We start from the raw sequence: 17,596 nt of genomic DNA, 5'->3' as shown, positions 1-17,596 counted from the left end.
CTACACAAAAATCAAATTGAGCTCTAGTAGAGATTAGCACAGAGACTAGAGAGTATCACTCGTTGATTCTCAAAGTCTCTAAGTTGTAAAGGTTGAAAATAGAGATTGCGAAAATAGATCCAAGACAAAGCATATCTATCAGCCTGCTAATTGAGGTTGGCAACTGCATTGCAAAATACCTGCCCGTGTTAAACTTGCAGGTGACCATAGCATGAAGAGCACTGGTCTCCAAAAGCAAATTTTTTGTACATGTCTAGTATTGACATTTCTAATCGTACATGGCATTTCTGTAAATGATTAATATGCAATACAACAAATCTCATAAATTCTTTTGACACCAGATTATCCACTTAAAATGGAGTGTGCAAGATCATACAGTTTACAATGTGTGATGATGTAATTCTCGTCCACTCTTACATCTAATAACAATGTACTCTTCAGCAGAATGTCACAGAAAAGGTATATCATCATAAGAGTAATTCACTGAATTGGAGACAGCATAATTGAACATACAGAATTGAGAGAAATCATAAATACAGGTGTAGACTAGAGTTTGCATACACTACGATCAATCTCAAAGTGAGAAATCTAGAAATCTTGCACCACTCAGAGTCAAAAGATCAAAAGATACACATTCCATAGGGAGGCTTGTATTTGATTGGCGGGGAGGTTACTGCTCAAGTTTTTGGCATATTCCAACTTCAAATCCTTCAACAAGTGAAAGCTTCTCACTTCGATCTGGCTATATCTCTGTCGAGGGGCTGCGAAGCCTCATTCGCGGCATTTGTCATCTGAATGGAGACAAATTTAGTTTCTAACAGGCTATAAGGCAATTTGATCACCACTAGTTTAAGCGCAATAGTAAACAAACTCCAGAAAGTGGATGTAGTAGATCCAGAAAGTATATCCATGATTATGACAGGGAGGACATACCATGACTTGAAAATCCAGCAAGTATCTTTCCCATGTATTGGCTTATCCACAGCTCTGTTCTTTACCTAGTAAAGATTGAGTGAAAACTCACAACTTTAGGCAAGTTTAGAATAAATGGCAACTAACGAAGACCTTGCTGATTCTATCAATTCTGAAAGTTTGAAGAAAGGACAATATGCGGAAGTGATGAAAATTAGATATATCTTCTTGAATCAGAACATTTTCATCACAAAAATGTACCTCGTGCATGAGCATCCCTGTGGCAAGCCTGAATCATCTTTGATGCAGCTTCTTGGAGAGCTCTGATCCTCTAGGAAATCTATCACTGTCAGCCTCATATACTCCAAACCATAATATTTTGAGGTGGTTCATATCTTCGTGTTATATATTTATTTATATTTGCTTTCCTAATTTCATTATATTTTACAAAAGGTATTTGACTTTGCCTATTCATCATACTTGAGATTCTTGCAGAGCACAAATAACTCACCAAGATTTTTCATGAAAGGTTCCCCTTATAAGGCATAAACATTCTCTTTCACCGGAAGACTGCCATCCACATGCATTCTACTACTAACAAGATTGACCCTCATATCAGAAATTCACTTCCTGCTTGAATTTTATCCATCAGATTTTGATGTATACTCTATGCATCAAACTTCTCCTCTCCTGTGCAAAAATTTGACTTTCTCCACAGTTCCATTGCCTAGTCATTTCGAGGACTCAAAATGACAAATATCTCATAATAAGCTGGAGAACTTTATGCAACATTGAGATGAGCAAAGTGAGAATACTAACCATGGCATGTTTTCCACCAGCCGTCTGATAGCCCTGACTGAGATGAGAGTGTCTGCCCCATCACCAGATTGAGAGAACAGCTTATGCTTATAGCTTTTCATACATCGGAAATTTGAGAACATCTCTTCAGACCATTCATCCAATTTCTAGCCGTCAAACAGCTATAAGACAAAGCAGAATTGCATTATAGAATTAACGACATAAAAGAATGCAATCTCCCTATAATATTGTTCAACAGGCACATAATTTATTACGGTATAAGAGCTAAATCCACAACTAAGAGATGAACCACCTCAAATATTATGGTTTGCTAACTAAGAGATGAACCACCTCAAATAAAGCAGATTGCCTATTATTACCCCATGCAGCTCTATTTGGAAGATATATCAAAGGAATTGCTTCATGGCACGGCTTGGCTATTCAACCATCGGACAAGCATCAGTATTTCTTGATATCTAAGGGACTAATAACTGAAAAAGTTGCCAAGGAGGAATACAAAAAGTGGTGCCTTTTTTTGGGAGGGCGGGGACAAGCGGTCTATAGTGGGCTTTTAAAAAGAAGTATTCCTGATGTTTGAGAATTTGATCATCCAGATCGTCATAAGTTTAGTTCTTAAATTATCTTCTAAGTCAGATAAACTTTTTGTAATCATAAAATTTTCATCAGAATCAAGACTTTACCTCCTGCATGAGATTCCCAGTCGCCAGCCAGAGTAATCTTTGTTGCAGCATCTTGGAGAGCTCTAAGACTCAAGAAAATCTATTACACCCTCAGCCTTTAATACTATGCCATGGGTTTTTACCAATGGTTCATTCTACACTCTCAAACTAGACATAGTATTGCCTACAATACAAGAAAAGATGCCATCAGATCAGAACTGCACAACAATTGAATATAGCAAAGGGAAAAGCGTTAAAAGTCATCCTGAATTGTGCCTAAACCTTCTCTATATAATGAAGGAGAATGAGCTCCCTTTGAAAGAGCCCTGCTGGATCCATTTGAAGTGAATAAGCCCCTCTTCTTTGTAAGTCCAAGAATGTGTAGGTATTTATCTGTGTCACCATATAAAACGAAACTATGGTAGCTGAAGACTTTTGTCCCAATATTTCTGTAACCATATAAAGAAAAGCTCATACATGAAAAAATAAAAGATAAAAACAGACACATAAAGAAAGATGGTTATCAAATACTTTGCCAGACAAAACAAAATAGTCATTACAATTTTCCAATGCAGTGAAAGATGGGCTTTTGTAGCATTTGTTGCTATAGAAGAAATCGCAAAAGAAATAAAGCCGTGAATGCTGATACAAGTACTGCAGGAAGTTAAAAAAGGGTAGTAGATCACAAATCAATGCCGTTAAAATTGAAAGAGAAAAAAAAACGCACAAACACACAAGGGAGAGGTTACCTGGAAAGCAGAAATTCAGAGAGAACCAAGGAAAGACAGGTTTGCAACAGTTATTCAGCAGAAGGTAGGCTGCACAGTCAAAGATTCGATTAATAAACATAATCAATACATTACCGCTGTCAATACCAAGAAAAGATATTAAGGGGAAAGAAATATAGATAGATAAAAAAAAAGCAAAAATCAATTGAAAAAGTTTTGTAGTAGAACAGAGGATTACCTAGTAGCTTTAATTGGAGATTAGCCTTTGATTCGCTGCCCATTAATTATAATTCTGGGAATGTGGGAGATCTTGGACCACTCAGAAATGGGGTCGGTGCTACTGCTGCTGCTGCTCTCTGAATTACATCTTTCCGTTAGAAGGGGACACATTTCAATCCGCAGCTCTGTTAGTCTGGTGAGGCTTCTCATAGATTGGTGAGAGGGTAAATTCTCTAACTTTTTACAATTGTAAAGGTAGAGTCGTTCAAGTGACGAAAGCTTCCCAAACCAATCAGGCAATGATTTTACTCCAAAACCATCTAGTTCAAGATATGTTAGAGCAGAGAGATACTGAAGTTGGTCGGGCAGAGATTCCCAATGAGGCCATCCAACCAGACTCATTTTCCAAAGGAAGGGCAAGTAGGGGTGCATTGGTTTGGGGAGAGCATCAAAGAGGTCTAGGAAGGACTGCTGCTCTGTGGTTTCTGAGAATGGTCCAATCTCTAAGCTTCTCAAGCTTGTAAGAGAACAAAGCTTCCCCTTGGGCAAGTCGGTTAATTTCTTACAGTATGGGATGTCCAGGAAAGAAAGAGAAGGTCTGCGGGTTAAATCAATCGGAAAGGAGATAAGATTGGGGCATCCCCATATTTCCAATTCCTCAAGAGGAGGACGAGGAGGACAAGTAGAGGAGGATGAAGAACTGGAATCCCACTCTGACTCGTATATTTGCGGGATGGACAAATGGGTTAACTCACTGCACATAAAAATCCTTAATTTTCGCAAGGCATTGAGGTACGGATGTACCCTAGGGATTGAAATCGACTTCAGTGAGTGGCACCTGCAAACATGTAATTCCTCTAAGGATCCATGGCCAACCAAATTTTGAGTTGAACCAACAATATGAGTGTATGGTAGCTCAGTGAACCCATTCATATTATCAATAGAAAGACTCGTGAGAGTCCTGAAACTATTGGAAATACATGTCACTATACTTGATCCATTGTTGATGTGCTCAACGTGCAAGTTCTTGAGACACGGAAAATGACTTGGAAAAGTGGCTATTTGGGGACACCTTTTAATCCTCATCGTGTTAAGGACCGGAAACACCACCACTATTCCATCATGATCTAATGCTTCTACCCATTCACGCAAATTTAGCATGTTTTCTAGAATGAGATGTTCAAGTGCTGGAAACAATTGACTGCTACCGCCACTATGCATTATTGATTCACCATAAAAAGAAGGCCCTATGGTTGTTATGTTGTCGAGTCCTTCCAGGTGAAGATATGTGAGGAAGGGCATGTATCCAAGAGTTGGTAACTCCTTGCAATTTCTACAATTTCGCAATTCAAATTTCACCAATTTCCCAAGTTTTCCAATCCATGTCGAAAGTTTATCACCAAAAAATCTTTCAATTGTCAAACCTTTCAAATTTTGGTGAGGATGCAAACCTTCCAACACTTGATTGTATTCATTGTCATTCTCTCTCAAATTATCTGATTCATTCCATAACAATCTCAACTCATTAATGTTTGGCTTCTCAATCAGATTTGCAGACTCGGCTTCTTTCTTGCTTCTCACCAATTCAAGATTTCTTATCTCAAGACTTCCACTGAGATTATTTAAATTTCTCAATTGTCCAATTTGTCGACCCGCCTCTTCACCAATATTGAAAAATGGCAATGTTTGGAGAGAACGCAATTGTCCGATATCAAGAGGCGTCATATCACTAGATTTATCTCCAGAGAAAAAGTCAAAGTGCCTCAAATTCACCAAATTCTTGAAATTGTTTGGGAACTTTGTCAATGATTTGCAATCTCTAACTCTTATCGTCTGCAAATTGTTAAGCTGACAAAGAGACTCTGGTAATATTTTGATCGGAGTATCTGATGAATCGAGGCACCTTAAATGAGACAACTTGTTAATGGATTCGGGAAGCTCCTCGACATCTGATGAAGCTAAGTTTAGCACCCGCAAGCTAGTCAAAGATGAGATCCAACCATCAATATTAATTGATTTGTTCTCCAATAAAAATAATGTTGTTATGTACCTGAAACTCTTGTTCAATGGAAATTGTATTTCTTCCCCACCACTGCTCTCCACTGCAAGATACCGAAAAGTCCTGTCAAGAAAATCTGCTTCTGTTGAGTCTTTCAAACTTCTGGTTTTAGATTTGGAAATGAATTGCACCATATCGTACACAAGATCATGCATTTTGCAGTTCAATACGTTTCCATAATCATCCTTCTCTCCATCTTGAAACAAGTTACTATCCAACAAAATGGTAAAATACTTGTTACCAACTTCCTCCATATGCATTTCGAGTCTCGGATGAAGAAATCCTTCTGCTGCCCAAAGTTGGATTAGTTGATTCCTTTCCATTTGAAAGCCCCTGGGAAAAATTGAACAATACGCAAGACACTTTTTAAGAGATGGATGTGGAAGACGATCAAAACTCAACTTCAAAATTTCAGTAACCACAGTAATTTCATCTCCGCCTAAACTTTGAATCCCAAGCTTTAAAGTTCGCAATTGATCATCTAAAGTTGGCCATTCATCTTCTCCCTTGTTGCGCAGCATGCCACCAAGAACGCTTGCAGCTAATGGTAAGCCTCGGCATCTTTGCGCAATCTTGAATCCTACATGTTGTAGTCCATTCGGCACCTCTCCAGTGCCAAATGCATTTTCTTTGAGAATGAGCCAACATTGATCATCTGATAATTCTTTCAAGGACCAAGGAGGAGAAGAAATTCCCATGATGCTTGCCACTCCTCGGTCACGAGTGGTCACAAGAATCCAGCTCCCCATGGCTTGGCTGATACCAATCAAACTTTCAAGAAAATCATCCCATTGTTCTGAGCGCTTTTCCCAAACATCATCCAAGACCAGTAGATACTTTCTACCATCCAATAATTTCTTAAGCTGCTTGACCTTGACTTCCGTATTCTCAACTTTGGGCATTGGTTCTTTCAATGATTCTAGCATCAACCTAAAAAGCCTATCGGCATTGAAATCCTCCGAAACACACACCCACATTCTCTTGTCAAAATGTTTTTTAATATTTGGATCATTGAAAACTTTTCGAGCGACTGCGGTCTTCCCGATCCCACCCATTCCTACTATGGGAAGAACGGAGATAGTTTCATTGTTATCCGTGGCAGTCAACTGTGCTAGTATTGTTGAAACATCATCATCTCTTCCAACAAAACTCGTATCAATAGTTTCAGGGTCAATCTCTCTGTTCTTTATAAATCTTCCTCCACTAGGAGAGGAGAGAGCACGTTCAAAGTGAAACTGTTCCACGATGCCAAGGGCCATCGCATCTTCATGGATTCTTTCAAAATTCACGTTGATTTCCCGAATTTGTTTTGCCATTTTGCGACGGAATGCAATGGAATTAAAGAGTGAGAAGAAGAAGAAGCATACCTTCCTCTTCGTTTGGTTTTGGATCTCAATCCTGCGCCGATTCATTTCATAGTTGAAGTCATCCAGCAAATTTTCGGCATCGAAAGTGACACGTTCAAGCAGCTCCAGCCAAAGCTTCGCCCACAAGTAAGCCACCTGCTTTTCCTCTGCATCACGAAGGAAAGCCTGGATCATAGTCAACGTGCTCACCAGTCTCGCAAAATCATTCCCGATGCCCGGAAACGGGCCAACATGTGCTGAAGCCAAGTTTATTGCCGTCTCCAGTGCAACATGTACAGTGGGAACAAGCAGTGCATCCGCCATCAGGTCAGGTCACGATATCTGATGAGAGTAAGAAGAGAGACTTGGATTAGTTTTGGGAGTGTGGAATGGAGCCGAACCGGGTGCAATTTGCAAGTTTGAACTTTGAAGGGGAGAAAGAGTAGACTGAATGTAGCAGTAGATGAAATGAAACCAAAAGGAAAATTAATGAAGAAGGAACCCGACAAGCATCACCCACGTCAATGAATGTAGCAGGAGATAAAGCAGTCCAAAAGGAAAATTAAATGAAAAAGGAAGGAAAGGTTCCCGACGAGCATCGCGTTATAGGCAGGCAAATGAATTCTTTACTTATTCCGTACTTCTCTGTTCGAAATGCATTGGGATTCTTTGCTTTTATTCGGTAGACACCTACGTACTGTTGATATATATATATATATATATATAAGAATCCAAATTTATTTATTTGCTGAATTTTTCCTTTTTCAGTCACCTTGTAGTATTTCTTATTCTTCATTATGCTTCACTTCACTCACGTCCTTTTTCTTTTCTCATGAAAGCTTTGAAAGCTTTTTGGGTTATAATTATAGAAGTATCAATACTGAGTCAAAAGGTTACTAAAGGGCGGGAACCACAAACCCATACAATGAGGAAGAGTGTGCCCAAATCATCCTCCATGTTTTAAAAAATTTGGACACTGACTGGAATTTCCAATTGGCCCCACACATTATGAGTTTTTTTCAAAGTTTTATACAACTCCGAAACTTTTACTGTTTCTTTTAATTTCACCATTTTTATAAAGGAATATTAACATGCTGTTTCTTATCATATTTAACCAGTTTTAGGTACCCACAACTATGCTGTCATGCTTTCGATCCTAATTTATCAAATACCAAATACCATAAAAATATACTCTTCCATAATTGTTTCTTGATTTTTTCATAATTTTATTGTGTCATTCATTGACAATACTTTTCATAATTCTCATAAACTTTTTGTATTTTATATCACTTTTTAACTATTACAAGTCAAAATTTGATAAAAGCTTCACCCATGTTTTCATACAAATAAAAACTCTCTTACAACTCTTTAACTTTTCAAACCACTGCTTCAAATGGTTGGGAATTGAGAGAAGTAAAAGGAAATGATCTTGGCATTTTTACAAGAGTGCCCTTACCTTACATTAAAAATGTCTTTTAAAGTAGGTAATTAATTGTAACAAAACTGAACACTTTTAGTTTGTTTGTTGTATGAGTCAATATGAACGTAAAATAATAATTGACTCTTTTAGAAAGATATGCATCATAATCTCTCATCCTACTTGTCCAAGATTGTGAGATGTTATTGAAGAGGGATAATCTTGAAAGATTATTGAAATCCTACATGATTCAAATAATCAAGTAAGAGACCAAGAATAATTTATTGTGCCACACATTCTACCCATTCTTGTTTGATTAAGAATTAAGTGATGGATTTTATCTAATCTAAATATATATATAGCACAATCAAGTATCTTGTAAACAACTAATACATGTGAAATTTTAAATTTAATTCATCAGCAATTGTGGAAATTTATAAGACAAAAATGGAATTCCTTCCTACACCCCAAGTCAATGTGCCTATAATATGAAGAAACTATCAATGAAATAGAAGATTAACTGGTCTTGGAGCAAAAAAATGGGAAGGAACAACTTCTCTGTTTTGTCTCCAGCAGTGTCAGAGACGCTGTTATGAAGGGAAGGAAGTGAGATGAATTTTTGATTTGGTGGGTTTCACAGGGAAGCTAGAAATCACGGGGAATTTAGGGCCTGTTTGGAATCTGAGTTTTTTGGGAGTTTGTCTAAAACTTTACTGTAGTGTACTGTAGAAGTTTTTGGAAAAATTTTTTAAGATGAAAAATTTTTTTAAGTTTTTTTAAGAAGTTTTTTGGAAGTTTTTTTCCTTTTCTTTTTTTTCTTTTCCTTTTTTTTTCTTTTTCTTTTTTTCTTTTTTTTTTTCTTTTCTTTCCTCTCTTCTTCTTCTTCTTCCTCTCCCTTCCCACTCCCCCTTCCCTCACCCGTTACTTCTGCGTTGCCTCCCCAGCAGCAATGGTCACCATTTTTTGTCCTTTCTTTTTCTTTTTCTCTTTCTTTTTCTTTCTTTCTTTTTTCTTTTCCTTCCTCCCTTCCCCTTCCCCCTAAAAAACTCCTGTGCCCACAGCTTCTCCGGCCAGCCCTCATGTATCCCCGGTTCCTTCTCCATCTCCAAAGATTCCTCCAACAATACCTGCGGCTTCTCCCTGGTGAATGCTCCGGCAGTGTCACCGCCTCCATCATCTCCAACCAGAAGCCCGGCGAGTTCTCCAGTTCCAGCCACTGCAGAGGTTCCATCCACCGGTGCCAGTGTTCCTTCCACTTCTGCGACACCGGCAAAGTCGCCGGTGATGTTCCCTTCGAGCAGAAACCTGCCAAGTTGCTCACCGGCTGGGACAAGTTTGGCATCGGAAACTTCGCAAGGCCCAGTTGCTGATGAATCGATGCTACCTCCATTCATGGGGGGCCTAATTGTTCTTGCTGGGCACTGGAAGAGGTGATGACAGAGGTGGTGGTGACGAAGGAAGAAGAAGAAAAAGGGGAGGTGGGGGAGGAGGTGGAGGTGGGTTGGAGTGGGTGACGGAGGTGGGGACGGAGGTGGTGGTGGGTTGGAGTGGGTGATGGAGGTGGGGACGGAGTGGGAGAGGAAGTAGAAGAAAAAGGGGAGAGAATTTTTTTTTTGTGTGTTTTGGGTATTTTGAGGTGTGTAGGTAAAGAACTTTGTGAAGTTTTTTGGTGTTTCTGTAGCAAAAGTTGTTAAAAAACTTGTAGGAAACAAACTTGCTAAAAACTTGCACTTCCAAACAGGGCCTTAGTTTTTCCCTAGGAGCTTTTTGAGGGTAAAGCTGTCATATTGTAAAAGTAAACTTAAGTTTTCTCCTTTTCGTACCATTTCAGCCGAATTTCGGGTGGAAAATATTTTGGCTTTAGGAAGGAAACGAAATCCGTTCAATTCTTTCGTTAACTTTCCCACTGTTTATTTCAAACGACAGAAATTAAAAAGTCGACGACCAAAACCTTTTGTTTTTTTGACCGTTTCTTGCCTCCCAAATGCACTATTAGTTTTTGGGAAAATGATCAGTTTCATCATTCACATTTCACAAAAATATTCTTTTCGTCCCTCACTTTTAAAACAAAACAATTTCATTCTTGACATTTAAAAACTGAAATTCTTATATCCCTGAACCCAAATTTCAATCTGAATCAAACCATCAATCAACCTGATTACAAATTTTGGGAGTCTAATTGGTAGATCATTTGGTTAACTCAACTTGATATTCATGTAAAATTTAATGAACCAAAAAAGAAAAAATTTATAACATAAAAATGAAAGATTAATCTTTCCTACATTATCATTGTATACACTGACGGTTTTATGTGCCGCCATATCATTTCAATTTAAATTTTAACACCAAATTTTATATTTATGATACACATCTAGATTCGCAAGCGGATATACTAACGGTGTATGAAAAGATTTACAAAAAAAAATCCCACTATTCCAAGACAAAGAATGGCCTTTTATGTTATAATTTTTATTTTTTTTGGTTTAATAAATGTCATGTGAATATGATGAAATTGACCGAGTGATCTATTAATTCTATTTCCAAAATTTATTACTGTGCTATTGAATGGTTTGATTCAGATTGAAAATTAGGTTCAGGGATGTAATAGCTTTAATTTTTAAATGTCAGAGATGAATTTGCTTTATTTTAAAAGTGAGGGACGAAAAGAATATTTTTGCTAAATGTGAAGGATGAAACATGTCATTTTCCCTTAGTTTTTTCCCAAAGAAAGAAAAGAAAAATGTTTTGTTGTTGAAAACAAATTTATTTTGTCTTAGAATTAATTTCTCTAAATTTCACAATAGCCTTAAAAGAAATTTTAGAAGTCAACATTTAATTAGCATTTTTTCAAAATAATAAATTTAATATCTATGATGATTTAAGACAATAGCTTACCAGGTTGACAGGTGTCGAACCTGTACAATAATAAATACCTATTCAAATAAAATACAATATTTGTATATAGTGATGAGTAAGATCCAATCCATAGAAATTAGAGATAATTCATTTCTTCCAGAGTACAAAGTAAGGGGGATTTTTATGTAATTGAGAATTAGTAAACAACTTAGATAAATTAAATAAAATAAAAACTAAATGATAATTTAGCAAAATTAAATCAATAATGAATAATCCCTGTCCAAAAAATAATTTCAGAGATGGTTCACTCAATTGATAATCGATGCAATGATATTTTCATTTACTTACTGATAAACAAGTTATAACGGCTAAACAAGCGATGACAATCAACTTGTCTTTATTGTATCGGTAATCAATGTACGACAGTTAATCACTTCTCTAATCAAGAAATAACCTTAGGTACGATCGTAGAGTTCAAGTTTTCAATTGCCTTAAAAATTAGAGAAACTTTGTTCTAACTAAATAATACGCTGTAAAGGTTATTTTAAATTAGCCCATATGTTCCTCTGATACAAATTCAAGCATGTCAATCATAACTAATTTATACGAATTTTACTGATCTAACTGGTTTTATGTTATTAGATTAAATTAAATATTAGGCCCTTGATATTTAAATAACATAATAACCATAAAAATATTAGTAAATAAAAGAAATAAATATAATTAATTCAATCTCACAATTTTAAATGAATCAAATCCTCTTGTTATTACTTAACTAGAATGAGAAACTAGCGTTCATTGTTGGGAATAACTCAAGCAATTTCATTGACAAAAGTTGCATGAACGTCCCATGATAGAAACGCAAAAGAAGAGACGATGACAAAAACTCTTCGTTCGGTTCTTTGCTTCCTACTAAAACTACTAGTCTCTCGGGATCGGAACAATGTCTTAAAATTCACGAAAGCCAAGAGTCCCTCGTCCTTACGTTTCTTTTCTTTTCCTAACACTACTACTGCTAATTCTCTCGCTCGGAGAAAAGAAAAGATTAAAGGAACTATAATGCCTCCTGCTGTTGTGTTTCCTACTTCTACTAAAGTACTAATATTAAGATAAATCAAAATTGACAACAAGTCAATATCTCTTATTCCATAAAAATAGAAAAGTTCTAATAGTTCTAATAGATAAATTGACTAATATCCTAGTAAGAATAGAAGACTTCCATTCGATGGAACAACTGATTCTTGCAACGTGAATTTAAAATTTGAAAATCACGAGCCAAATTCTGAACCTCCAGATATGCAAAATTATATTTTGATGCACCCACACTGAATTGCACAAAAATTCAATTAAAAATCATGTTGTTAATGCCATTTTGCTCCGGATCCCTACAACCAATACCAAATATAAGTAGAATCCATCCATTAACGCAATATTTAGCTGAAATCAAGGGAAAAATGTTCATAAATTAAATGATAAAAATACAACCTATCAATTCTCTCACACCTAAACTATACTTGTTCTCAAGTATGAGAACAACTAATCAAGTAACACAAGTCATTGAGTTCAAACAATAACTATTACTCAAATCATCTATTGTTAAAATACAATCAAAACACATGTCAAGTATTAATAGCTAATTTCTAAAAAATATCTTTCCGGTTAGTGATAGGGTGCGATTTTGTCATTTATTTTATTATTAATTTTCTCTATTACCTGACCTGATGTGGATTAATTGCTGGATTCTACTCACTTTTAGTATTTAGCATATATTTCAGGGAGTAGAACGAAAATATAATAACAGGTGCCAATTTGACAGAAAAGGAGTCCAAATGATAGAGCTTGTCCCAGGGCCATTTTTGAAAAAGAAGACATCATGCCCATTTTGGTAATTTCTGTGAAGCAAGGACGGATGGAGGGCTTCTTTCTCCTGGTGTGCCGCCGGGGCAATAGATAGGAATTAGCAATAGAGACAACGGAGACCACTTTTTGTTTTTCCTCTTTGACTTTTCTTTTCGGTATTTTTTGTCCTTTAGTAGCTTTGCTCCCTGCGCATGTCAGGGAGAATTAGGAATTAGCTATCACTTCTGGTAGTTTGCTTTTCTTATGGATTGGGACGAATTGAATTTTCTCAACTCTCGGAGACAATGGCCGCAACTGCTGTTTCAATGGTGCGTGGGTTTTTGGCATCAAAGATAAGCTAATTCCTTCGTTCTAGTCAAGGAACAACGGAGGTTTTGATTCGCCTAAAATTGTGAGATCAATTTAATTTTATCTTTTTCTTTTATTTATTGGTATTCGCATATTCCCTGGTTACAGTGCTTATGATTGTTTAGTTAATTGATTGTCTTGGATCCGGATAATTAGTTAAATTGATAATCTATTGTCAATTGGGACGTTAAATCCGTAATTGTTTAATTGTCTCAAAATAGTGATAACTGGTATGATTGGGTTTGTGTCAGGGGAATACGCGGGCTAACCTAAAATAACCCTGGTAGTGTGTTATTTGGTTTGAATAGAGCTCCTCTAATACGTAAGGCAATTGGGGAATTAAATTTTACGGGTGTACCTAAAATTATTTCTCAATTAGAGTAGTGATTAACGAGCGTACCTTAATCACCGACACAGTAAGGAGGGGTTGAATGTCATCGCTTGTTTGGCAGTTATAACCTATTTATTAGTAAATAATTGGAATCGCCTTTGTTTCGATGACCAATTAGGTGAACCATTGCTGAAGTTATTCCTTGACTAGATCCTTAATTATCACTCATTCGATTTTTAGTAATTTGTTATTTAATTTTTAGTAGTTTCTTAGATTTTATTTGAATTTCTTTGATTGTCACTCCTGAGATAAAAACACCCTTCTTTGTCACTGTGAATTTGAAAAGAAACAATTACTCCCAGTCCCTATGGATTCGATCCTGCTCACCGCTATGTACAGAAATTACTTTTAGTTTGAACAGGTTTTATTATTGCACAGGCTTCGACAACCTGTCAATTTTTGGCGCTGCTGCCGGGGACTGGTGCCAGATTAATTTGTTTCTTTTTGAGTTCATCTTGTTTTTATTTTATTTATTTTATTTATTTTATTTATTTTTCTCTTATTTTTTTAATATAGTTTATGGCTTCCAACACTCCATATTTTGGTGATAGACTGCATTTTGTTTCCAGGGAAGGCAATAAGGCTTGTTTTTTTTTTTTTTCTAAACTTGCATATTCAAAGGCACTAAACTCTCTTAGAAAAAGAATGGCTGCTGCAACCTGTGAAATTTGTTATGCCAGGGATCATTCAACTGGTATGTACCCCGAATATCAAGACTACCTGAGTGACTATCTCAAAAAAAAATTTGGAGATTCTTCACCTCGATCTCAAACATGGTATGACCCTTATTCAAACCGGTATGATCAAGGATTGTGAGATAACTCCAACGTTAATTATGAAAAGGGGCCAATGAGTTTTCAATAGCAAGAGTCTCAACAATCGTCATTCGTGTCAGAATTGCCCTCACAGACCATCAATGACTCTGAGGAAGGTGAGAGTGCAATTATCCTGACAAGTGATATGGAACTGCAAGAGTCTCAAGAAGGAGGATCCAAAGATGCAGTTGTAAAGGAAGTTGAAGTGGAAGACATGAGACTCCAACATCAAATTACCCTAGTGAACGAATCCAGTGAGCAATTACTAAATGCGATGACACCCACTCCATCCCTTAATCTATATTCCCCTGACTCTTACTTTATAACTTCTGTTAATGAGATTGATTTTATTATACCGGAACTATTTGAGTCTCATTGCAGAAATGAGTTAAGGGTAGCTATGGTCAAATATCTTGAACCGTTGAATGCTTTTGATGGAGGAGTGGATGAAGAATGGAGATCACTGCTTGATTATTTGGCGCCATCAACTAGTCCATGGAAGACCGTAGCTCGTGTGCTCAAGGATTACTCTATTTACGAGGGTTATCAGGACTATATAAAGGATGAATGATTGAAACGAGACACAAGATTGTATCCTCTATGAACAAAACATGATAATGTCTAGCCAACGACATTAAAGAAGGGCGCTCATTGGGAGGCAACCCAATTTCTTTTAGTTATTTGTTCATTTTTGTTCATTAGTTTAAATATATTTTTCCTTGGATTTGACAGGTTTCTGACTTCAATTTTCGTTTTTGATGATTTGTAGGTGTCCTTCTGTCATGATGCGCCCGCGTCATGATGTATGAAGAGCTCACGGTCAAAATCGTCAGAAGGGGTTCTTGCCCTCATGACGTGCCCGCGTCATAACGTATGAAGAGCTCACGGTCAGATTCGTCAAAAAGGGTTCCTATCCTCTTGACGTGCCCGCGTCAAGTAACCTGGAAAGCCCCTCATTCCGTGCCTTCGTCACATGCCCATGTCATGTTCGCGGGAAAGGCAAGCATTCAAAAGAAAAACTCAAGACCGGTTAGTGATTCCCTGTTAGCCTCTAATTTTGAATTCCAAAGTTGAGTTTTGTAATAATAATAAAAAAAAGGGAAGAACATAAAAAAAAATTTTTTTTATTAACACAAAAATAAAAAAATATATATATAATAATAGGATATAAAAAAAAACAACAACAACAACAACAACAAAAAAAGAAAAAAAAATCTCCTTTTCACCGTAGCTGAAATTTCCAAAAAAAAAAAAATCTTTCTTTTTCTTTTTCCGTCTTTTCTTTTCTTTTTCTTTCTTCCCTCGTCTTCTTTCTTTCTCTTTTCTTTCTTTCTTCTCCGTTGTTTCCCTTCTCTCTGTCGATCGAGAGCTTGTGCGCCGTCGCCGCTCTCCAACCACGTGCGCGCCCCCACGCCGCCACCGTGAGCTTAGCTCCGCCGCCCCTCGGTCGACATCGACTCCACCTCGCGTGTCCTCTCTCCTCCTCACCCGCAAGCTGCCGCCCTCTACCTCCGCGTGCGCAGCCTCCACCACAGCAGACCCTCTCACGCCGCCTCTCGCCGCCAGGCCACGGTCGTGCGCCTCTCTCCAGCTTTCCCCTAGTCATGCTACTCCAGCATTAGCTCCGCCGTCCGCAGTCAGTTGCCACAGCTCAGCAGCCTAAGCTCTCCACCCGCGACTCCACCCTCTCACGCCGCCTCTCACCGCCAAGCCATGCCGCGTCGGCTACTATTCCTCCAGTTTTTTGTTTGGCGGCCAGTAGAGGTATGTCAACCTCGATCCCAAAATTTTTGGTGTTGATTGGTATCGTTTAGCGGCTGAGTTGTTTTCCTCCGGATTTGTTCATTCTCTGTTGTTGCCTACCTAATTGAGAGCGTGGATTTGAGTACAATTGTTTTGGGTTGTTGGGTGTTTGACAGTTGCCCTACTCTTAGCCTTGTTGATTAGCATATCAGATGCCAAGTTTGATGTTGGATTGTTGCCTCTATTTCTGCTATTGCCAAGTTTTAGTAATGGAAGCGTATCAAGTGGATGCGGTTGAGTTTAAGAATGTCTCTGTGGTGAATATCGACGACTGTGTGACTTTTATAATTTTTGGTTAACTCTCATAGGCATAGGGAATGACTGTTGGCATTTTTATGTGAATTGGTCCGGTTATTAACCTTAGTTCTCCATATTTAAAAATGAGGCTAGCAGCTGCAAAGTTCCTTTTGATTTTTGTGTTATTTTGAATTTTTTGGTATTATTTGGCTGTGAATAAGAGTTGACTGCACTCCGCTAGTCTTTACTACTGAGTAACTGAGGATCTACACCTAAAAGTGTTGATTCTCGCATCAAAAGGTAGTAATTCCTATGAGTACGTGGTCGTATAGCGATAGGAGCTGAGTAACCGGGCTCCTTCATCTGGCAAATGTTGGAGTTCGCGTCAAAAGGCTCTAATGGCTAGCGACTAAGTCTTTTGTTACTATTGAGAAAAGCAAAAAAAAAAAAAAGAGAGAAAAAAAAGAGGAAAAAATAGAAAAATAGAAAAACATGAAAAAAAAGTGAATGTTATGTTAGTGTATAATAAAAGTCAGCTTGCCGATTTATGGATTTAATGTTGAGATTTTGGTTAATAGTTGGACCATTTACTGATAAATGTTGTGCGTCATTCCTTTTTCTTAGGTTAGTTAACTTGAAATTAGAGGTGTTTGTGGTTTAGAAGCTAACCGGAGTGATGTTTCTTGGATCTCGATCACTGATGCTTGATATATGTTTTCCTGGCATCTTGGCAATTTGGTAGATAGAGCAATAGCTATTGTCAAATATTGGCGTTTGTTTAATGTTCTTATGCTTGAGGACAAGCATGGTTTAGGTGTGGAGGGAATTGATAGGGTGCGATTTTGTCATTTATTTTATTACTAATTTGCCCTATTACCTGACCTGATATGGATTAATTGCTGGATTCTACTCACTTTTAGTATTTGGCATATATTTCAGGGAGTAGAATGAAAATATAATAACAGGTGCCAATTTGATAGAAAAAGAGTCCAAATGATAGAGCTTGTCCCAGGGGCATTTTTGGAAAAGAAGACATCATGCCTATTTTGGTAATTTCTGTGAAGCAAGGACGGATGGAGGGCTTCTTTCTCCTGGTGTGCCGCCGCAATTGGGACAAGGGGGCAATA

The 17,596-nt window shown here is 37.4% G+C and overlaps 1 protein-coding gene across 2 annotated transcripts; it reads right to left on the bottom strand.

The window, feature by feature from the left end:
• Positions 1–319: 319 nt before the first annotated feature.
• Positions 320–7,206, bottom strand: LOC113737211 (putative disease resistance protein RGA3). Of its 2 annotated transcripts, none has more exons than XM_027264473.2 (9): positions 3,357–7,206; positions 3,140–3,208; positions 2,673–2,783; positions 2,412–2,574; positions 1,732–1,892; positions 1,424–1,639; positions 1,174–1,243; positions 934–998; positions 320–791 (listed from the first exon to the last, which is right to left on the bottom strand). In XM_027264473.2, exon 1 carries the CDS (start codon positions 7,064–7,066, stop codon positions 3,377–3,379), a length of 3,690 nt encoding a protein of 1,229 aa, XP_027120274.1. In that variant the 5' UTR covers positions 7,067–7,206; the 3' UTR covers positions 320–791; positions 934–998; positions 1,174–1,243; positions 1,424–1,639; positions 1,732–1,892; positions 2,412–2,574; positions 2,673–2,783; positions 3,140–3,208; positions 3,357–3,376. The 2 variants fall into 2 exon arrangements, with proteins under 2 accessions (XP_027120274.1, XP_071939648.1); XM_072083547.1 differs by having other exon boundaries at positions 1,174–1,235.
• Positions 7,207–17,596: the final 10,390 nt, after the last annotated feature.

This window comes from Coffea arabica, chromosome 3e (genome assembly GCF_036785885.1).
Source record: "Coffea arabica cultivar ET-39 chromosome 3e, Coffea Arabica ET-39 HiFi, whole genome shotgun sequence".
In the NCBI taxonomy this organism is placed as follows: domain Eukaryota; kingdom Viridiplantae; phylum Streptophyta; class Magnoliopsida; order Gentianales; family Rubiaceae; genus Coffea; species Coffea arabica.
Note: the sequence above shows the minus strand (reverse complement) of the source record. Positions and strands in the feature narration are given on the sequence as shown.